Source organism: Schistocerca americana, chromosome 5, assembly GCF_021461395.2.
Source record: "Schistocerca americana isolate TAMUIC-IGC-003095 chromosome 5, iqSchAmer2.1, whole genome shotgun sequence".
Taxonomy (NCBI): domain Eukaryota; kingdom Metazoa; phylum Arthropoda; class Insecta; order Orthoptera; family Acrididae; genus Schistocerca; species Schistocerca americana.
The window spans coordinates 680811730-680833235 of NC_060123.1; the positions used below are offsets into that span (position 1 = coordinate 680811730).

At 40.6% G+C, this 21506-nt stretch overlaps 1 protein-coding gene across 1 annotated transcript in view; it reads left to right on the plus strand.

The window, feature by feature from the left end:
* The window catches only part of LOC124615965 (coiled-coil domain-containing protein 112-like), a 165464-nt gene that overhangs the window by 91107 nt on the left and 52851 nt on the right, over positions 1–21506 (plus strand). Inside the window, exon 7 of the mRNA XM_047144165.1 lies at positions 2346–2557. Coding sequence (XP_047000121.1) covers positions 2346–2557 — 212 coding nt within the window. The remainder of the gene's footprint in view (positions 1–2345; positions 2558–21506) is intronic.

Sequence of the window (21506 nt, forward strand, 5' to 3'; positions counted from 1 at the left end):
TAGGATGCCAGTACATTTCACATGCGCGAGATTCGGCATAAATACCGCGACTGCACCTGGGCTCTTCAGTAGTTGTGTACTCACCTGATGATGGCCGGACGTCTCTGGGCCGAAATATCGTGGCAGAATGTCGACGGGATCCGGCTGCATACCCGGAAATTATTAGAACATCACGTGATTGATTGAGCAAGATCGATTCTGTATCAAGCGCTTCTGACTATTGGGAAATCTTGAGCCAGTTCGAACTGAAGTACTGTTTGCTAAGCTCTATCCTTCAGAACTCATCAAAATACATTTGTACGAAACGTCAGTGGTGAAAGCTCCATCCGTAAATGTAAGATGACCCCTATATGAATCCATTAAAAATATTTACTTCAGCAGCAATAGTTTAATCTGTGAATAACAGACAACACTGTATTTTTTGAATGACAAATTTAGGTGGAAACCTCATCTTATAATCGGGTGAATATGGTATGTAGAAAATAACAACAGTCGTGTTACACTTCCCTGGGCATTCCTGATGATACCCTTGTCTCTGATGAACACTCACCGTAAGAACAACATACTGTGTTCTGATACTTAAGAAGTCTTTGAGCCACTGATGAATCTGGGAACGTATTCCATATGTTCATACTTTCATCAAGAGCATGTAGTGGGGCTCCGTATCAAATATTTTGCGAAATCTACGAATATCAAATCCACCTGATGCCCTTTATCCGTAGTTTGCAAAATATCATGTGAGAAAAGGGCAAGCCGAGTTTTGCATGGCCAAAGCTTTCTGAAACTGTGCTGATTTGTGGACAGAAGCTACCCCCTCCTCAAGGAAATTTATTATATTCGAACTGAGGATACATTCAAGGATTATGCAGCAAACCAGTGTTACGGATACTGGTCTGTATTTTTGCAATTCCATTCTTTTACCCTTCATATATATATGGGAGTCACCTGCACTTTTTTCAGTCACATGGGCCTTTGGGCTGGATGACAGATTCACAATAAATGCAAGCCAAGTAAGGGGCTGATGCTGTAGAGTACTCTTTGTAAAACTGAATTGGGATTCCTTCAGAACCTGGTAACTAATTTGCTGTCAACTCTTTCAGTTGTTTCTCTATGCCATGGATGCTTAACACAAAGTCATCCATATGGGTGTCTGTGCGATGCTCAAATGACTAAATGTTTGCACGATTCTCTTGAGTGAATGATTTCTTAAATTTGAAATTTAAAACTTCGGCATTACTTTTTCTATACTCTACTGCCAAACCAGACTGGTCAACAAGTGATTGGATAGAAGCCTTAGACCCACTTAGTGATTTTACATAGGATCATAATTATCTCAGGTGCTTGGCAAAATATTTTGCTAAGGTATGATGGTGGTACTTGTAAGCTTCACCCATAAGGAGACACTGAATAGAATTTGGGAGAAAAGAAATATGTGGCACCACCTGAATAGAAGAAGGGATCGGTTGATATGGCACATTCTGAGAAATCAGTGGATCACCATTTTAGTACTGGAGGGAAGAGTGTGAGTGTATGTGTGGGTGGGGGGTGGGGGGGGGAGAGTGGGGGTGAAAAATTTTAGAGGGAGACCAAGACATTAATACAGTAAGCAGATTCAGTAGGATGTAGGTTGCAATAGTTATTCAGAGGTGAAGAGGCTCGCACAGGATAGAATAGCATGGAGAGCTGTTTCAAACCAGACTTTGGACTGAAGGCTCTGACTGTTACACTGCATGACAGGACTCTAAGGGCATGAAGGGCATAATATGCAGATGACATTCTGTTTACAAATATGTAGGTGCATTCACACCACTTGAACTGACCGTCGGTTTTCATTCCTAGAAATTTTGTGTTTGGTACGCAGTCTGTAGAGGTACCGTGTACATTTAATTTAACATTGTCACTTCGCTTTCTGAGACTGAAATTCCTAGTTTTGCTAGTATTTGTTATCTTTGCATTCAATGTAATTTTATTGTATATTGACCAACTGCATACTTCCTTGAGGTTTCATTTTTTTCTCTGCAAGGACACTATTTTTTCCTCTCCAGTGGCTATAATGTTGCTGTTATCAGTGAAGATAATGTTTCCCAAATGACATTATGCGTGTTAGGAATAGTGTTGATCCTTATATGTTACTGTAACTAACTTCAATATTAATGTGTTTTGGCTGTGATAAGTGTGTCTGTAGAAGTTTAGCGTTATTTGAGTTTTATGTTACCTCTACTCTTTGCAGCATATCTGCTACATGCAATCAGAACATGTCAGTGGTGCATTCAGACTTGTGAATTTCTGTAATGCATTGTGACTGCTGTTTTCGTGTTTCTTGATAGAAGCTGTATTTTGAACAGATATTTCAAGAGAGGATATTACAAAACATGAGGAATGGTACTGCCAATATGAAAAACTTAGAAATGAACAAAGACAAGCAATTGAAATGTGGCGTAATGAAAAGTCGCAGAGATCTTCACAAAAATCTATTGAGCAACCACCTCGGCCTCAGATACTACATAGAAACCCAGAGGATGCTGCTGATAAAAAGCAGAAGATAGAAGAATGGAAGGTAAGTTGTTTCGTATAATGTTCAAAACATAAAATTACAATAATGTGTAACACAAGCAGTGGTAGCTGTCAAATCAGAACTTGGCTTCAAAAGAAAGTACTTGAAAAAATGTACAGAAATATTGCAAACATCACTTAGAAGGGATCTGATGGAACATCTGTTCTTTTTAAATTTTGCCAAGGTATTGGTCAGCAATAGTAGGACATGCTGTTCTGGTTCAGCAATGGTAGATACTTTCTCAACATTTTATAGATTTGTTATGTGATTTGGATGCACTGTCATTAGTGTTATTAGCTCTCTCTCTCTCTCTCTCTCTCTCTCTCTCTCTCTCTCTCTCTCTCTAACTCACCCATACACCCACTCACCCACACACCCGCACACACACATGCACACCATAATATAAAAATAAAATATCTGCTGTTGTCACTTGTCTTCCTCATTTACAAAATCTTTCACATTGTAATAACAGTTACTTTTCAAGTATTTTTCAATGCTTTCTTCTATGGTTTCTAGCTTGCAGTCCTTGAGCTTGGACCATATTTTATTGCTAAGCTTTAAAGCCATGTATTATGGTGTGTTTCCAAAAGAGCTAAGTATAGTATTCGTTACTGAGAGTCACAACACACTATGACTGATGTGCCCAAGGTAGTCAAGAACAAGGGAACTTCATTGCCTCCGATAAACAAAATATAATAACAGTTTTTAGCAATGCTCATTTCAGAGTGATGGCTAATCACTCATGTAATGGAATGTCCTAGGAGGTGAGCTCTGACCTGTGACTGGAATGTCCTAGTGGGTAATAGCTGATGTTACACTGGAATGTTCATATGTAGACAAAGCTGGCAGTTCAGGGTGTCTGATGAGCGCAGTGGGCTGGCGTTTTGGACACAACTGTGAGGTGCTCCTCAGTCAGCTCAGTGCGGTGTGCTCTGGGTGATGAACCACTAGACCCAGTCCTTATAAAACCTGGAGCATAGAGTGCACTGTGTGAAGGAACCCTGAGTGAACCACTAGGCACAGTTGGTGTAAGCCTGGAGTGTGCACTGATTACAGAGCGGTCAGGCGGTGACCTAAATACTCGTCCATTGGAAGGATATTGGTGGAGGCATGTGACTTGCAGAAGTGAGGTAGTGCTATAATGGCAGCACTCTTTACAGCAATGTTTATGCCTCTGGTGGCGAGGCTGGAACCGAACGGTACCTTGGCGGCTGATGGATGTTCAGTTGTAAACAGTTTGGTATTTTTGTGTGATAGTCAAATTGCTTTTGTCTGATCTCCACAGGCAGCATATTTAGTGTGCTAGAGTTTTGGCAATCTGTGGTACATGACTATATGGTTACGCAGCATCTCTTCCTTCAAGGGAGAGATGGTACAATCATCTCAAAGGAGATGTGGCTTCTGAAGAGAAGAGGTGCCATGAGGTCAGGGACACAATCCATGGGATGATGATTGCTTGTGATAGTAGACCTGCACCCAGGGAGTGTTGGCTAAAGACAGAGAACTCTGATGTGGCTACAATAGATGGATCTGGGTCGAATGAGAATTGGGAGAGGCATTCAGTATCATCATCTGGGAAAGTTGACCCATCCGTTAGAGATGGCAATAGGTTGATCTCCACAGACAGTGGAGACACGAAGCTGTTATCATGGAAGATCAATCTGGTTGCCAAAGTCGGAGACAGGGGTAAGATCCAGTGTGATCTGGGTTTGCATCAAAACATCCAGGAGTGCACCACCAGAGGCCGAGCAAGTCCAGCTGGTGGCCTGAGAAGGGCATGCAGATGAGGACTATAGCTCTGAGTGATAAAAGAGGCACCTGTAGCCTCAGGTGGTGCCATTGGTGTTAGACAACATGCTCTCTTATGATAGCACTTGCCTGAAAACAATGGAAGACCCAACCAAGATGGTTTGCTGGCAGGCGTAACTTGAGGTGGATGGTCCACAAAAGCCATACCAGAAACTTGTGGCTTGATGCAGGAAAGGAGCAACATGTGCTGCAAGAATCTGGAGATGACAACTGAAAGAATGATGGAAGAAATCAGGTCCTTTGCCATGAATGGGTTGGGAGGTCTGGAGGTATTGAATGGAGGTAACTAATGAGGAGGTATTTAATAGAATTGGGGAGAGGAGGAGTTTGTGGCACAACTTGACCAGAAGAAGGGATCGGTTGGTAGGACATGTTCTGAAGCGTCAAGGGATCACCAATTTAGTACTGGAGGGCAGCGTGGAGGGTAAAAATCGTAGAGGGGGATCAAGAGATGAATACACTAAGCAGATTCAGAAGGATGTAGTCTGCAGTAGGTACTGGGAGATGAAGAAGCTTGCACAGGATAGAGTAGCATGGAGAGCTGCATCAAACGAGTCTCAAGACTGAAGACAACAACAACAACAAGATAGAGGAAAGATTTGTTTGTGCCATCACCAATTGTGACTGATAGTGTATACCTCAGAATGGTTCCTTCAAGCTGTTGACTGACAGTCAGAAAAAGAAATATTAGTTAGTAGTAGAGAAATAGTCTTTCCGGAAGAAGGAGATTGGGATGAGAATAGAAGCATGTGAGATCCCATAGAATGATGCATGAAAGACCGAACCAAGATGGTTTGCTGGCAGGCGTAACTTGAGGTGGATGGTCCACAAAACATTGTATGCATTAACTTTAGGTGCTCATCCATGTACAGGATTTGGTGATTTGGCTAGATCACCAGCATCTTATGCTTATTCACTGTCACATCTCATCTTCTGCCTCTTGTTCATCTTCATTGTCACTGTTTCTGCTGTCTGTGTGAGTATCGCTGTCCACCCTCTGGAGATTGTTGTTACGTTGCCTGTAGGCATGTCTGTTATATCGTGTCTGCAGGTACTCTTCATGTGTTGTTTTTGAAACACTGTTTGATGGAATGTAACCATATTATGAGAAGGAAAGTTCCCACTCACCATATAGCGGAGATGCTGAGTCGCAGATAGGCACAACAAAGAGACTGTCACAAATAAAGCTTTCAGCCAATAAGGCCTTCCTAAAAAATAGACAACACACATACACAAATGCAACTCACACATACTTGTCCACAGTCTCAGGCAACAGTTCTGTATTTGATCGTGATATCTATGGGGCATATTCGTAGCACAACACACAGTGCATCAACTGAGGTGGTGCTGAAGGCTCCAGATAACCTAAGTAGGACCCTTCTCTGCCCTCATCTGACTGATGCTTTGTTGATGACCAGGTTCAGTCTGTATGCCCAAGTGCTAGCTGCAAAGCTGAGTAATGGTTCGAAGAGCACTCAGTTGTATGTCAATATGACTGGTAGAGACAGTCTGTACTGTTTTGAATTTAGCCTCACCAGTTTATGTAGTATTTTTTCTGCTTTGTCTGTTGTTAGCCTTATGTGCTCATAGAAATTCAGTTTCTCATCTATGTGTGCCCCAAGATAGTGCATAACATGTGCTTGTTTGATGTTTGTGTCCCCAATTTAACTGAAGGCTTCCTTTGGAGTGATCCTTTCAGTAATGTGTATGTTGTTTTGTTTTCAGGTATCCTGAGTTTGTTGTTGTGATACCATTGTGTATAAATTTAAAAGATACCAACTATTTCCTAGATCGTCTGAAATCCATGCCCATCCCACTCCCACCACATACCTTGCTTGTCAGCATTGATGTCACGTCCCTCTATACCAATATCCCCCACATACATGGTCGGTCTGCTGCTGAACATTTCCCCATTCAGCGCCCACCTGATTACAAACCTATGACATCATTCCTACTCACCTTAATCAACTTTTTACTTACCAACAACTACTTCACCTTTGAGGGACAGATTTACAAACAGATGTGAGGTACTGCCATGGGAACCAGGATGGCTCCTTCCTGTGCCAGCCTTTTCATAGGTCGCTTGGGATTTTCTGGGGATCCATATGTCTTCAGCCCCTGGTTTGGTTTAGATATATTGATAACATCTTTGCCATATGGACCTATTGTGAGTCTAACCTGTTAAAATTTCTGGAATCTCTTAGTACCTTCTCCCAATTAAATTTCACATGGTCTTATTCCAAATCTAATGCCACCCTTGATGTGATCTCATCCTCTCTGAAGGCCAGGTACACGCTTCCATCCACATTAAACCTATCAACAAACAATAGTCCTTACGTTTTGACAGTTTCCATCCTTTCCATGTCAAACTTTCCCTCCCATACAGCTTTGTCATTGAGGCAAACGTATTTCTTCGGGTGCAGACTCTTTACAGCAGTACACCACCATTCTCACTTCAGCCTTCACTGCACATAATTACCTCACCAGCCTAGTTCAAAAGCAGATTTCCCAGGCCATCACATCCAATCCTGATACCACTGATCCCTCCAAAAAACAACTTCAGAGCACACCACTGGTGACTTAGTATTATCCTGGTCTGGAATGTATTAATCAGCTACTTTGTCAGGGCCATGAGTTCCTAAAACTGCGCCCTGAAATGAGATTCGTTCTGTCTGAAATTTTTCCCACCACACCTAGAGTAGCTTGTCATCTCCCTCCCAATCTCTGCAACATTCTTGTCAGACCCTATGCTGCTTATGCACTCATCTCCCTACCCCATGGCTTCTACCCCTGTGACTGACCATGCTGCAAGAACTGCCCTATGCACCCTCCTACCACCACCTATAACAGTCCTGTAACTTTCAAAACATATATCGGTACTATCAAAGGGAGAGCCACCAGTGAAACTGTGTATGTCATATACCAGCTGTTATATAAACACTGTTTGGCCTTTTACATCAATTAGGATGAATGGGCATAGGCAGAGGGTGTATACAAGCAGCACACAATATCCTGTTGCAGAGCATGCTCTACAGCAGGACATCGGTGCCTGTTTCACCACATGCACCACCTCGATTCTTCCCACAGACATCAATTTCTCAGAACTCCACAGGTGGGAACTAGTGCTACAACATATCCTTGATTCTTGTCACCCATCTGGTCTTAATTTATGTTAATTTCTTCCGTCTCAGCATTTCTTGATGGTAACTACCCTTTCTTCTCTCCATTTTAGTTTTCCACATCTTTCATTATCTTACCCATCTATTTTTCACCACAGCACTTCCACCTCTGTTACACACAATGCACTTAGCTTTTTACTCTTATTAACTCATGCACCATGTTTTAGCAGTAATCTCTATCTTGCACATTACTATGTCTTCTCCTTTAAGCTCTCAGGTTTTCAAATCTCATCTGATGCAATCCCCAACAATCAGTCTTTTCTTCTTATACCGAGCGGTAAGTCTCCCTGACCCACAGTTTTGGGTGACGTTTCCAAAATCTATCCCTTTTCTTACACCTCTCCAATTCTTTTCCTTCACCCTCTTCCTTCCCCTTCAACCCTTCTGCCTTAAGAAGAACCACTAGCTCCGAAAGCTTTCCTAATTACAACCTTCTTTTATGTGTATGTTCTGCCACCACTAGGTGAGTAGATTTTTTATCTATACAATTAAATTATTTTGTCAAAAAGTGATTGTTTTTATTGTTAAATAAGTGTCTGGTGTGTGATTTGTTCATTGTGTTCTGAGTGTGAGTTGGTGTGTATGTCAAACATTGCGATAACTACTAGTTATATTATTGTGTATGGTTCAGTTTGTTACGTATGTCATTGCTGCATTATTTGCTAGGGTTAACTCGATATTATTGCTCATACCATCTAACTCTGCATATGTTGGTATAGTACTCTCTGTACTCATTACATGTAATTGTGTTTTTTGTATTAGATCGGTGAATGTGTGTCCTCTATCTGAGTTCCAGGGGGTTGATCTGAAATTAATATCAGCACTTATCACTAATTTTTTGGCCTCTGGCATACATTACTAGGTCTCTGATGTGTCTGTGTATGGTTGTATTTGATGACTGTATTGGGCGTATATGGATGCAATCACTCATGTAACATTCCCATTAGTTATCTCCATGGAAACTAAATGTTGATTACATAACTGTGTTACCTTAATTCTACATCTACTTCTACATCATACCCTGCATGCCACCTAATGGTGTGTGGTGGATGGTACTTTCAGTACCACTATATTATCCCTCCAACGCTGTTCCACTTGCGAAAAGTGCCTGAGAAGAATGATTGTCGGTAAGCCTTTGTATTGGCTCTAATTTCTCGAATGTTCTCCTTGTGATCAATATGCGAGATGTATGTGGGGGGAAGTAATAAGTTGTCCGACTCCCCCTGAAAAGTGCTATCCCAAAAGTTCAATAGTAACTCTCTCTGTGATGCACAATGCCTCTCTTGTAACACCTGCCAGTGGAGTTTGTTTAGTATCTCCGTAATGCTCTCTCACCAGCTAAACGATCCCATGATGAAATGCGCTGCTCTTCTTTTGATCTTATCCATCTCCTCTATCTGTCCTACCTGATAGGGATTCCAGATAGATGAACAATACTCAAGAATTGGGCGAACAAGCACCTTATAAGCCACTTCTTTCATGAATGAGTTACATTTCCTTATGATTCTTCCAATGAATCTGAGTCTGGTGTTTGCTTTTCCCACTATCTGTTTTGTATGGTCATTCCATTTAAGGTTGCTCTGGATAGTTACACCTAGATATTTTATGACAGACACTGTCCCCAGCTGTTTGTCATCAATAGTGTAGCTGTACAGTAGTGGATTTCTTTTCCTATGTATGCGCAATATGTTACATTTATTTACGTTCGGAGTCAACTGCCAGAGCCTGCACCAACATCAATTCTCTCCAGGTCATTCTGCAAATTCTTACTACCTTCTGGCGTTGCTACTTTGGTATAGACAACTGCATCATCTGCGAATAGCCTTAAAGAGCATCTGACACTTTCTACTAGATCATTTATATATATTGTAAACAGAAATGGTCCTATCACACTTCCCTGTGGTACTCCGGATATTACTTTTATATCTGTCAATTTTGTTCTGTTAAGAGCGATGTGTTGAGTTCTATTTGCAAGAAAGTCTTGAATCCAATCACAAGTCTGCTCTGATACTCTATAAGCTCATATTTTTTCATTAAATGGCAATGTGGGATTGTGTCAAATGCCTTATTGAAATCAAGGAACACAGCTTCAACCTGAGCACCGTTGTCCACTGTGCTGTCGATCTTCTGGAGGAACAGAGGTGGCTGAGTTTCGCAGGATCGCTGTTTGTGGAATCCACGTTGATTTTTATAGAGGAGATGTTCATTTTCCAAAAATGTCATAATTCTTGAGCATAAAACACGTTCCATAATTCTACAACAGATTGACATCAATGATATATGTCTATAATTGTGTGGATCTGTCTTATGGCTTTTCTTAAAAATGGGAATGACCTACACTTTTTTTCCAGTTGTTAGGTACCTTTCATTGCTCAAGTGATCTACGATAATTTACTGCTAGAAGGGGAGCTAGTTCTTTCGCATAATCTTTATAGAATCATATACGTATCTCATCTGCTCCTGATGCTTTTCCACTACTAAACAATTGTAGCTGCTTTTCGATTCCGCGATCGGTTATCTCAATATCTGCCATTTCAACGTTCACATGACAATTGAAAGGAGGGAGAGTGTTACGATCTTCCGTGTGAAACGATTTCAGAAGACCGAATTCAGTACTTCGGCCTTCTACCTGTTATCTTCCGTTTTGGTGTCGTAGCTGAGAGAATGAATAAATGATTTTGACCCACTTACTGATTTTACATATGACCAAAATCTCTTAAGGTTTTACTCAGGTCGGTTGACAATGTCTTACTTTCAAAATCATTGAACTCTTCTCTCATTGCTTTCCTTACGCTCATTTTCGCTTTGTTCAGCTTTTGTTTGTCAGCTGGGTTTTTACTTCTCTTGTATCTGAGATGAAGTGCTCTTTGTTTACGTAGCACTTTTGCAATTTGGCTATTAAAACATGGTGGATCTTTCCCATCCCTTAAAACCTTACTTGGAACATAACTTGTCTAGGGCATATTGAACGATGCCTTTGAATTTTTTTCATTTGTTCTCCACATCTTTGTCCTCATCACTGAATATTTGATGCTGACTTATGTTATAAATTCTATTTAAAATTACTACCACAGCTTTACAGTCACTGCTGCCTGTTAGTGTGGTAGCATGTTTTTGGTAGACATATTAGTTGCCGATTTCTATTATATGGTTCTTGTAAGCAAGAGCCATGGTGATGAAATCACTCAAGAGATATGGGTAGAGTGTCGATGGCAGAGCCAGAGGCTCTGGAGATGGGGCCACAGTGTGGAAAGAAGGATTAAGGACAGACAGGGCACCATTGAGTGGCATAGAGGATGACACAGATTGTTTATAGTGTAAATGAGCAACAAAAATTGGAGGGGTTGGCATTGACATCATTTGTAGGCACTTGAAAATTGTTATAATAGACAATGAGTTGGTATCATAAGTGAGCGTAGAACAGGGTTACAAGACCTGCATGAGGTGTAAGGAGCTGAAAGTTGTGGTAGGTATAGGGACAAACATAAGTGAGGTGTCACCAGGTGCAATAGTGAACTGCAGAGCCCATGAAGTAGTTTTCTAATAGTATGAGGAAAGCAGTCCCTGGCTCCATCTATTCACTGAATTCTTGAAGTAGTGTCTGCATCGTTAGTGCTTACGATGGAGCAGTGACCAGGTGGGTTAACCTCTGTAAAAAAAGCTCTGAGCCTCATTGTAGGTGCTGAGGGTGAAGGACAAGCTGTCCCAAGACATGCGAGAGCTGCAGTGCCATACTGAAAAGAAAGACTGGGTTTTGAGAGCACACAGATGTGGCAAAAAAATCAGCAACAGTTCTACACAGTTCATGGTATTGAAGAGCTACTCTGGTCAATCACAGAAAGTCTGACATTCTGCACAATAGTCACTGTTGTGACATAATCCATAAGCAAGTTATCCTCATCACCATTGTACTGTTCAATACCAAGGGGAACAATACACTAATGTGCCCAACTTAGCCAAGAACAGTGGAACTTCATTTCATCAAATATAAAAATACAATAACAGTTTCTAGGAAGCTACTCTCTTCTGTATGGAATATCCTAGCTGGTTATCTCTGACTTGCCATTTGAACGTGCTATTGGGTAGTCACTGATGTTACATTTGTGTGTTCTTACCTGGACGAAACCTGTGGTTAAAAGGCAGTGAGCTCTGAGCCGCATCAGAGGCGAAGTCCTACAAAGCTGTGAAAGGAGGATGCACTCAGCAATGGGCTGGACTTTTGGATGCAGTGGTAAGGTACTCTTTGGTCAACTTAGTGAAGTGGGTTCTGAATGATGGTCGGTATAAAGCCCAGAGTGTAGGGAGTGCTTGCCAAAGGAACTCCAATTGAGGAACTACTAGGTGCCTGGAGTGGCTGTAGATTGGTCAGGTGGGGACCTAAATACTCATCTGGTGTGAGGATACAGGTGGAGGCAGGTGATTTGTGAAAACAAGGTAGTGCCATGATGACAGTGGTATTTGTGATACACACGTTGTCCTCGATGGTGAGTGTTCATCGGAGGTGAGGATATCATCTGGAGTGCCCCAGGGAAGTGTGGTCGGTCCGCTGTTGTTTTCTATCTACATAAATGATCTTTTGGATAGGGTGGATAGTAATGTGCGGCTGTTTGCTGATGATGCTGTGGTGTACGGAAAGGTGTCGTCATTGAGTGACTGTAGGAGGATACAAGATGACTTGGACAGGATTTGTGATTGGTGTAAAGAATGGCAGCTAACGCTAAATGTAAATAAATGTAAATTAATGCAGATGAATAGGAAAAAGAATCCTGTAATGTTTGAATACTCCATCACTAGTGTAGCGCTTGACACAATCACGTCCATTAAATATTTGGGCTTAACATTGCAGAGCGATATGAAATGGGACAAGCATGTAATGGCAGTTGTGGAGAAGGTGGATAATCGTCTTCGGTTCATTGGTAGAATTTTGGGAAGATGTGGTTCATCTGTAAAGGAGACCACTTATAAAACACTAATACGACCTATTCTTGAGTACTGCTCGAGCGTTTGGGATCCCTATCAGGTCGGATTGAGGGAGGACATAGAAGCAATTCAGAGGCGGGCTGCTAAATTTGTTACTGGTAGGTTTGATCATCACGCGAGTGTTACGGAAATGCTTCAGGAACTCGGGTGGCAGTTTCTGGAGGAAAGGAGGTGTTCTTTTCGTGAATCGCTACTGAAGAAATTTATAGAACCAGCATTTGAGGCTGACTGCAGTACAATTTTACTGCCACCAACTTACATTTCGGGGAAAGACCACAAAGATAAGATAAGAGAGATTAGGGCTCGTACAGAGGCATATAGGCAGTCATTTTTCCCTTGTTCTGTTTGGGAGTGGAACAGGGAGAGAAGATGCTAGTTGTGGTATGAGGTACCCTCCGCCACGCACTGTATGGTGGATTGCGGAGTATGTATGTAGATGTAGATGTAGATGCTTATGCTTTTGGTGGCAAGGCTAGCACCAAACTGTACCATAGCACCTGCTGGAGGTTTGGTTGTAAACAAAACAGTGTGTGTATGTGATCATCGGCTTGTTTTTGTTCAACCTCCAGTAGCAGTGTGGTTTAGCAGGCTGGAACTTTGGCAACCCTCGATACACTAATTTGTTGTTGGTAACTGTCACCAGGGGACATGGCACTAAATCTGTGACAAGTTAACATGTAGGCTGATGTATGCCTTGTTTCATAAGCACATGTGAAAGCATTTCCTTCAAAACAGTGAGGGTTTTTTAGCTCAAAGAGGAGGATTTTATATATAAATATACAAGGAATTGTCTTTAATTCAAGGATTTTCAATAAAGGTTTACAAGATTGCCTTTTGTTTGTTTCCATCAGAGCTCTGATTATTTTTTCTGTATCTTGAACACAGTGAGGTTTGCTGTTTCATCACCCCAAAAAATTATGCCATATCTTATGGCTGTTGTAAAATATGCTTGATAAACAATTTTCTTAACAGCTAAGTCAGTTACTTTATTTAGAACCCTCACTGCATGAACAAAACTTTTAATTAATTCACTAAGCAATCCATGTGATCACTCCAGGATACGTTTTTGTTTATAGTAACTCCAAGAAAATTAACAGAGTCTGCAGTGATCAGTCATTTGCCATTATGATTTAAGTGCAATATACGTTCGGAAGTTTGTTTAGTTGTGAAATGTACAATTTGTGCATATTACTTATCGAAGTTTCAAATCCTTGGTTTGTTTTATATTCTGTGCTACTTCCTCATTGTTTTTACATTAAACTACTGCTGTCAAGTCATCTGCATACATAATTGTTTCTGAAGATACCTCTCCTTTGTTGTTTACATAATAGAGGAACAGTTATAGGCCTGGTATGGATTCTGGGGTACATCTGCTTGATTTTCCTTCTGACTAGAATAGGTTCTGTCATCTTTTTGCTGTAAACTACCCTCATTTTTCTGTTTTTAAGATAGGATGAGAACCAGCTTAAAGGTTTTCAGTGGAAACCATAAACAGCCATTTCGTGAAGCTGCAGCTTATGGTTACCTATATCAAATGCTTTAGTGATGTCACAAAAGATACCGATACACACAGCCTGTTTTCAAGGCATTTGCTTATTTCAGATATTAGTTGGTTAACAGTGTGCACACTAATTTGCTCTTTCCTTAGTCCATATTTATTATTATTATTATTATTATTATTATTATTATTATACAAATTTGGCCATTGAAGACCGTGAAAACAGTTATTTCTTGCGCTTCTGGGAAGTCTTCTTTCTCTCAGTCCACACTTCTTTCATTCTTGCGCTGAAGGCGGCTTTTCTCTCTTCAGACCATTTAGTTCTTAATTTTCACACCGAAACCCGTGAATGAATTCAGTTTTTTTCTAAAAAGGTTTCTGTTAAATATTGTTTCCTGATCTATGTCCATTTCTTTTAGATCTCTTTCTGTGTTGATAAACCACAAATTTTTATTTTTTAGATTTGCGATGTACGAAAATATTTGTTTTGTAAGCCTATTCGGGTTCATCCTCATGATGTGAGCATAAAAGGAGCATCTTCTTTTTCTAATTTCGTCTGTAATTTTGCTGCACTTCGTATACACTTCTTTGTTGCTTTTTAGTCTGTATACAGGCTTGCCTTGATCATCTGTTATTTTCCTGTGTCCAAGAATTGTCCTCACAATTCTTCTTTCACGATTTTCTATCTGTTCTGCGTATGTAAAATTTTCCAGTGTTTCTGATGCATATAGTATCTGCGGTCTAATGACAGTCTGGTAGTGTCTGAGTTTAATGTTTTTGGATATACATTTTTTTTAATACATTTGTCTGCAGTAGTGAGTTGCTGTCTCTAGTTTTTGTATTCTAGCCCTGCAGGCTGGATGATCTTTTGCTACAGGCTGAATTAGTTCACCAAGATATTTAAAATGTTTAGATACCTGTATTTTCCCGTATTTCGTAGTTATTTTCTTTGGTGGATTTTTGATATTTGTAATGATTTCTGTCTTTTCAAATGAAATTTGCAAGCCTGCTTTTTCAGCAGTTTGTTTTATTGTGTCTTTTTGTGTGTAAGCTAAACAGGCGAGATCGTCAGCAAAGGCAAAACAGTTGGTTTCAATGGCTTTGTAGCACTTCCCTCCAATTTGGACTTTCTCAACTCCTCAACTCCATGTTTTTGCGTGAGTTTTCTCCATTCTGCTATGACTTTATCCAGAACACAGTTGAAGAGTACCGGGGATAGCGCATCTCCTTGTCTGACGCCGGTTTTGACCTCGAAATGCCGTGAAATTTCTCCTTGGAATTTTACTTTTGATGTTGTATTTGTTAATGCTTCTTTGATTATGGTGATTGTTGTTTCATCTATTTCATATTCTCGAAGTGTTTTGATGAGTTTGTCCCTATCGATTGAGTCATAAGCTGTTTTGAAATCAATGAATGTTATGAAATATTTCTTGCTCCTTGTAGATAAATAGTTCATTGTTGTTTTGAGGTTAAAAATTTGTTCGGCTCAGGATCTTCCTGGTCTGAAGCCAGCTTGATATTCTCCAAGTTTTCCCTCTATAATTGGTGATACACGATTGAGCAGGGCTTTTGATAGAATTTTGTATGGGACTGGGAGAAGCGATATTCCACGGTAGTTGTTAACATCCCTTTTGTCACCTTTTTTAAACAGAGGGTGAATTAGGGCAGTTTTCCAGTGACTTGGGATTTTCTTGGTTTCCCATACTTGTTCAAGTTCTTTGTGTAGTGCTTCTACTGATTTTTCTCCCCCAAGCTTGAGCATTTCTGCTGTAATTGTGTCTTCTCCACATGCTTTCCTGTTTTTGAGATTTTTGATTATGTTTGTGATTTCCTCTCGTGTCGGAGGTGTTGAATGTGTTGGTAATGTTTCTGGTTGCGTAAAACTGAGAGTCTGGATGGGTGTTTGGCAGTTTAGGAGTGTCTCAAAATATTCAGCCAGGATTTCACAGTTTTCAGTATTGTTGGTGGTGAGAGTCTTATTATTTCTCATATTTATTATTTAGAATAGTCATGTTTTTAGGGTTCCGTGTCTCAGTCTGTAGAAACGAAACCCTTATGGTATCATTTTGTTGTTTTTCTGTTTGTTTGACTGTTTAGAATCCTTTTTCTTAGGAACGGGGAGACATATCAAGTTAAAATGTATGTCATATATAAAAACAAAGATGAGGTGACTTACCGAACGAAAGCGCTGGCAGGTCGATAGACACACAAACAAACACAAACATACACACAAAATTCAAGCTTTCGCAACAAACTGTTGCCTCATCAGGAAAGAGGGAAGGAGAGGGGAAGACGAAAGGAAGTGAGTTTTAAGGGAGAGGGTAAGGAGTCATTCCAATCCCGGGAGCGGAAAGACTTACCTTAGGGGGAAAAAAGGACAGGTATACACTCGCATACACGCACATATCCATCCACACATACAGACACAAGCAGACATATTTAAAGACAAAGAGTTTGGGCAGAGATGTCAGTCGAGGCAGAAGTGTAGAGGCAAAGAAGTTGTTGAAAGACAGGTGAGGTATGAGTGGCGGCAACTTGAAATTAGCGGAGATTGAGGCCTGGCGGATGACGAGAAGAGAGGATATACTGAAGGGCAAGTTCCCATCTCCGGAGTTCGGATTCTATTATATAAAATGTATGTTATGTATTTATGTCCATGGTCCCTTGGCAGTGTAAAAACTTTAAGCCTCTAAGTCAATTCAGTTAAAAGATGCGACCATTTATGTCACATAATTTGATACTCGAAAATTCACTCGTCAAAATCTTTAGGGTAGCTCCCGTTGTCCTAGAATCATGAAATTTGACAATATGCAAGGTTTCACAGTACAAGTAATGGAAACAACCTGAAAATTGTTAATTTGTGATTGTTGTTGTTGTGGTCTTCAGTCCTGAGACTGGTTTGATGCAGCTCTCCATGCTACTCTATCCTGTGCAAGCTTCTTCATCTCCTAGTACCTACTGCAACCTACATCCTTCTGAATATGCTTAGTGTATTCATCTCTTGGTCTCCCTCTACGATTTTTACCCTCCACGCTGCCCTCCAATACTAAATTGGTGATCCCTCGATGTCTCAGAACATGTCCTACCAACCGATCCCTTCTTCTAGTCAAGTTGTGCCACAAGCTCCTCCTCTCCACAATTCTATTCAATACCTCCTCATTAGTTATGTGATCAACCCATCTAATCTTCAGCATTCTTCTGTAGCACCACATTTCGAAAGCTTCTATTCTCTTCTTGTCTAAGCTATTTATTGTCCACGTTTCACTTCCATACATGGCTACACTCCATACAAATACTTTCAGAAACGACTTCCTGACACTTAAATCTATACTCGATGTTAACAAATTTCTCTTCTTAAGAAACGCTTTCCTTGCCATTGCCAGTCTACATTTTATATCCTCTGTACTTCGACCAGAATCAGTTATTTTGCTCCCCAAATAGCAAAACTCCTTTATACTTTAAGTGTCTCATTTCCTAATCTAATTGCCTCGGCATCACTCGACTTATTTCGACTACATTCCATTATCCTCATTTTGCTTTTGTTGATGTTCATCTTATACCCTCCTTTCAAGACACTGTCCATTCCATTCAACTGCTCTTCCATGTCCTTTGCTGTCTCTGACAGAATTACAATGTCATCGGCGAACCTCAAAGTTTTTATTTCTTCTCCATGGATTTTAATACCTACTCCAAACTTTTCTTTTGTTTCCTTTATTGCTTGCTCAATATACAGATTGAATGACATCGGGGATAGGCTACAACCCTGTCTCACTCCCTTCCCAGCCACTGCTTCCCTTTCATACCCCTGTACTCTTATAACTGCCATCTGCTTTCTGTACAAATTGTAAATATCCTTTCAATCTCTGTATTTTACCCCTGCCACCTTCAGAATTTGAAAGAGAATATTCCAATCAACATTGTCAAAAGCTTTCTCTAAGTCTACAAATGCTAGAAACGTAGGTCTGCTTTTCCTTAATCTTTCTTCTAAGATAAGTCGTAGGGTCAGTATTGCCTCACGTGTTCCAACATTTCTACAGAATCCAAACTGATCTTCCCCCAGATCGGCTTCTATCAGTTTTTCCATTCGTCTGTAAAGAATTCGCATTAGTATTTTGCAGCTGTGACTTATTAAACTGATAGTTCGGTAATTTTCACATCTGTCAACATCTGCTTTCTTTGGGATTGGTATTATTATATTCTTCTTGAAGTCTGAGGGTATTTCGCCTGTCTCATACATCTTGCTCACCAGATGGTAGAGTTTTGTCAGGACTGGCTCTCCCAAGGCCATCAGTAGTTCTAATGGAATGTTGTCTACTCCGGGGGCCTTGTTTCGACTCAGGTCTTTCAGTGCTCTGTCAAACTCTTCACGCAATATCACATCTCCCATTTCATCTTCATCTACATCCTCTTCCATTTCCATAATATTGTCCTCAAGTACATCGCCCTTGTATAGGCCCTCTATATACTCCTTCCACCTTTCTGCTTTCCCTTCTTTGCTTAGAACTGGGTTTCCATCTGAGCTCTTGATATTCATGCAAGTGGTTCTCCTTTCTCCAAAGGTCTCTTTAATTTTCCTGTAGGCAGTATCAATCTTACCCCTAGTGAGATAAGCCTCTACATCCTTACATTTGTCCTCTAGCTATCCCTGATTAGCCATTTTGCACTTCCTGTTGATATCATTTTTGAGACGTTTGTATTCCTTTTTGCCTGCTTCATTTACTGCGTTTTTATATTTTCTCCTTTCATCAATTAAATTCAATATTTCTTCTGTTACCCAAGGGTTTCTACTAGCCCTCGTCTTTTTACCTATTTGATCCTCTGCTGCCTTCACTATTTCATCCCTCAAAGCTACCCATTCTTCTTCTACTGTATTTCTTTCCCCCATTCCTGTCAATTGTTCCCTTATGTTCCCCCTGAAACTCTGTACAATCTCTGGTTCTTTCAGTTTATCCAGGTCCCATCTCCTTAAATTCCCACCTTTTTGCAGTCTCTTCAGTTTTAATCTACAGTTCATAACTAATAGATTGTGGTCAGAGTCCACATCAGCCCCTGGAAATGTCTTACAATTTAAAACCTGGTTCCTAAATCTCTGTCTTACCATTATATAATCTATTTGATACCTTTTAGTATCTCCAGGGTTCTTCCATGTATACAACCTTCTTTCATGATTCTTAAACCAAGTATTAGCTATGATTAAGTTATGCTCTGTGCAAAATTCTATCAGGCGGCTTCCTCTTTCATTTCTTAGCCCCAATCCATATTCACCTACTATGTTTCCTTCTCTTCCTTTTCCTACTGACAAATTCCAGTCACCCATGACTATTAAATTTTCGTCTCCCTTCACTACCTGAATAATTTCTTTTATCTCATCATACATTTCGTCAATTTCTTCGTCATCTGCAGAGCTAGTTGGCATATAAACTTGTACTACTGTAGTAGGCGTGGGCTTCGTGTCCATCTTGGCCACAATAATGCGTTCACTATGCTGTTTGTAGTAGCTTACCAATACACCTACTTTTTTATTCATTATTAAACCTACTCCTGCATTACCCCTGTTTGATTTTGTATTTATAACTCTGTATTCACCTGACCAGAAGTCTTGTTCGTCCTGCCACCGATCTTCACTCATTCCCACTATATCTAACTTTAACCTATCCATTTCCCTTTTTAAATTTTCTAACCTACCTGCCCGATTAAGGGATCTGACATTCGACGCTCCAATCCGTAGAACGCCAGTTTTCTTTCTCCTGATAACGACGTCCTCTCGAGTAGTCCCCGCCCGGAGATCCGAATGGGGGACTATTTTACCTCCGGAATATTTTACCCAAGAGGACGCCATCATCATTTAATCATACAGTAAAGCTGCATGCCCTCGGGAAAAATTACGGCTGTAATTTCCCCTTGCTTTCAGCCGTTCGCAGTACCAGAACAGCAAGGCCATTTTGGTTAGTGTTACAAGGTCGGATCAGTCAATCATCCAGACTGTTGCCCCTGCGACTACTGAAAAGGCTGCTGGCCCTCTTCAGGAACCACACATTTGTCTGGCCTCTCAACAGATACCCCTCTGTTGTGGTTGCACCTACGGTACGGCTATCTGTATCGTTGAGGCAGTCAAGCCTCCCCACCAACGGCAAGGTCCATGGTTCATTATATTTGTGATTATATGACATGAAATTTTTTTTGCAATATTATGAAAAAGATTGATTGCTGCTCACCATATAGCAGAGATGCTGATTCACAGACAGGCACAACAGAAATACTGCTAAACAAGTAAGCTTTTGGCCAAATGGCCTTTGTCTGAACTAAACAACATAGACACAAATATTCACACTGACGCAACTCACCATTACATTGCATGATGTGTGTTGTAAGCTGTCTGATTCAGATGATGAGGGCCTTTCAGCCAAAAGCTTACATCTTTTTGCAGTCATTTCATTGTGCCTATCTGCAACTCAGCATCTCTGTTATGTGATGAGTAGTAGTCTATCCTTTTCATAATACTGTCATTATTCCGTCCTCAATATTCATTTCTTGTCCTTTCTCATCCATGCCTGTCTGTTATTTATGTCACATACTAAGGTCTTGATCTCCTTGTGGAGGGGGGGAATAAAACATGTAAGCTTCTAAGTCAATTCAATCAAAAGATTCAGCTGTTTGTGTCACATATTTTGAAACTCACAAACTTGCTCATCAAAACCTGTATGTTATCTTCTGTCGACTTAGAATCACAAAATTTAATAAGAAGCAAGATTTCACAGTACAAGTAAAAGTGAAATCTGGAAATTGTTAAACTGTAATTATATCGCATAAAAAGTATCATTTTATCTTTAGAACATACACTACTGGCCATTAAAATTGCTACACCAAGAAGAAATGAGGATGATAAACGGGTATTCATTGGACAAATATATTATACGAGAACTGACATGTTATTCCATTTTGATGCAGTTTGGGTGCATAGATCCTGAGAAATCAGTACCCAGAACAACCACCTCTGGCCGTAATAACGGCCTTGATATGCCTGGGCATTGAGTCAAATAGAGCGTGGATGGCACGTACAGGTACAGCTGCCCATGCAGCTTCAACACGATACCACAATTCAGCAAGAGTAGTGACTGGCGTATTGTGATGAGCGAGTTGCTCAGCCACCATTGACCAGACGTTTTCAATTGGTGAGAAATCTGGAGAATGTGCTGGCCAGGGCAGCAGTCGAACATTTTCTGTATCCAGAAAGGCCCGTACAGGACATGCAACATGTGGTCGTGCATTATCCTTCTGAAATGTTGAGTTTTGCAGGGATCGAATGAAGGGTAGAGCCATGGGTCGTAACACATTTAAAATGTAACATCCACTGTTCAAAGTGCCGTCAATGCAAACAAGAGGTGACCGAGACGTGTAACCAATGGCACCCCATACCATCACGCCAGGTGGTACGCCAGTATGGTGATGACGAATACACGCTTCCAATGTGCGTTCACCGCGATGT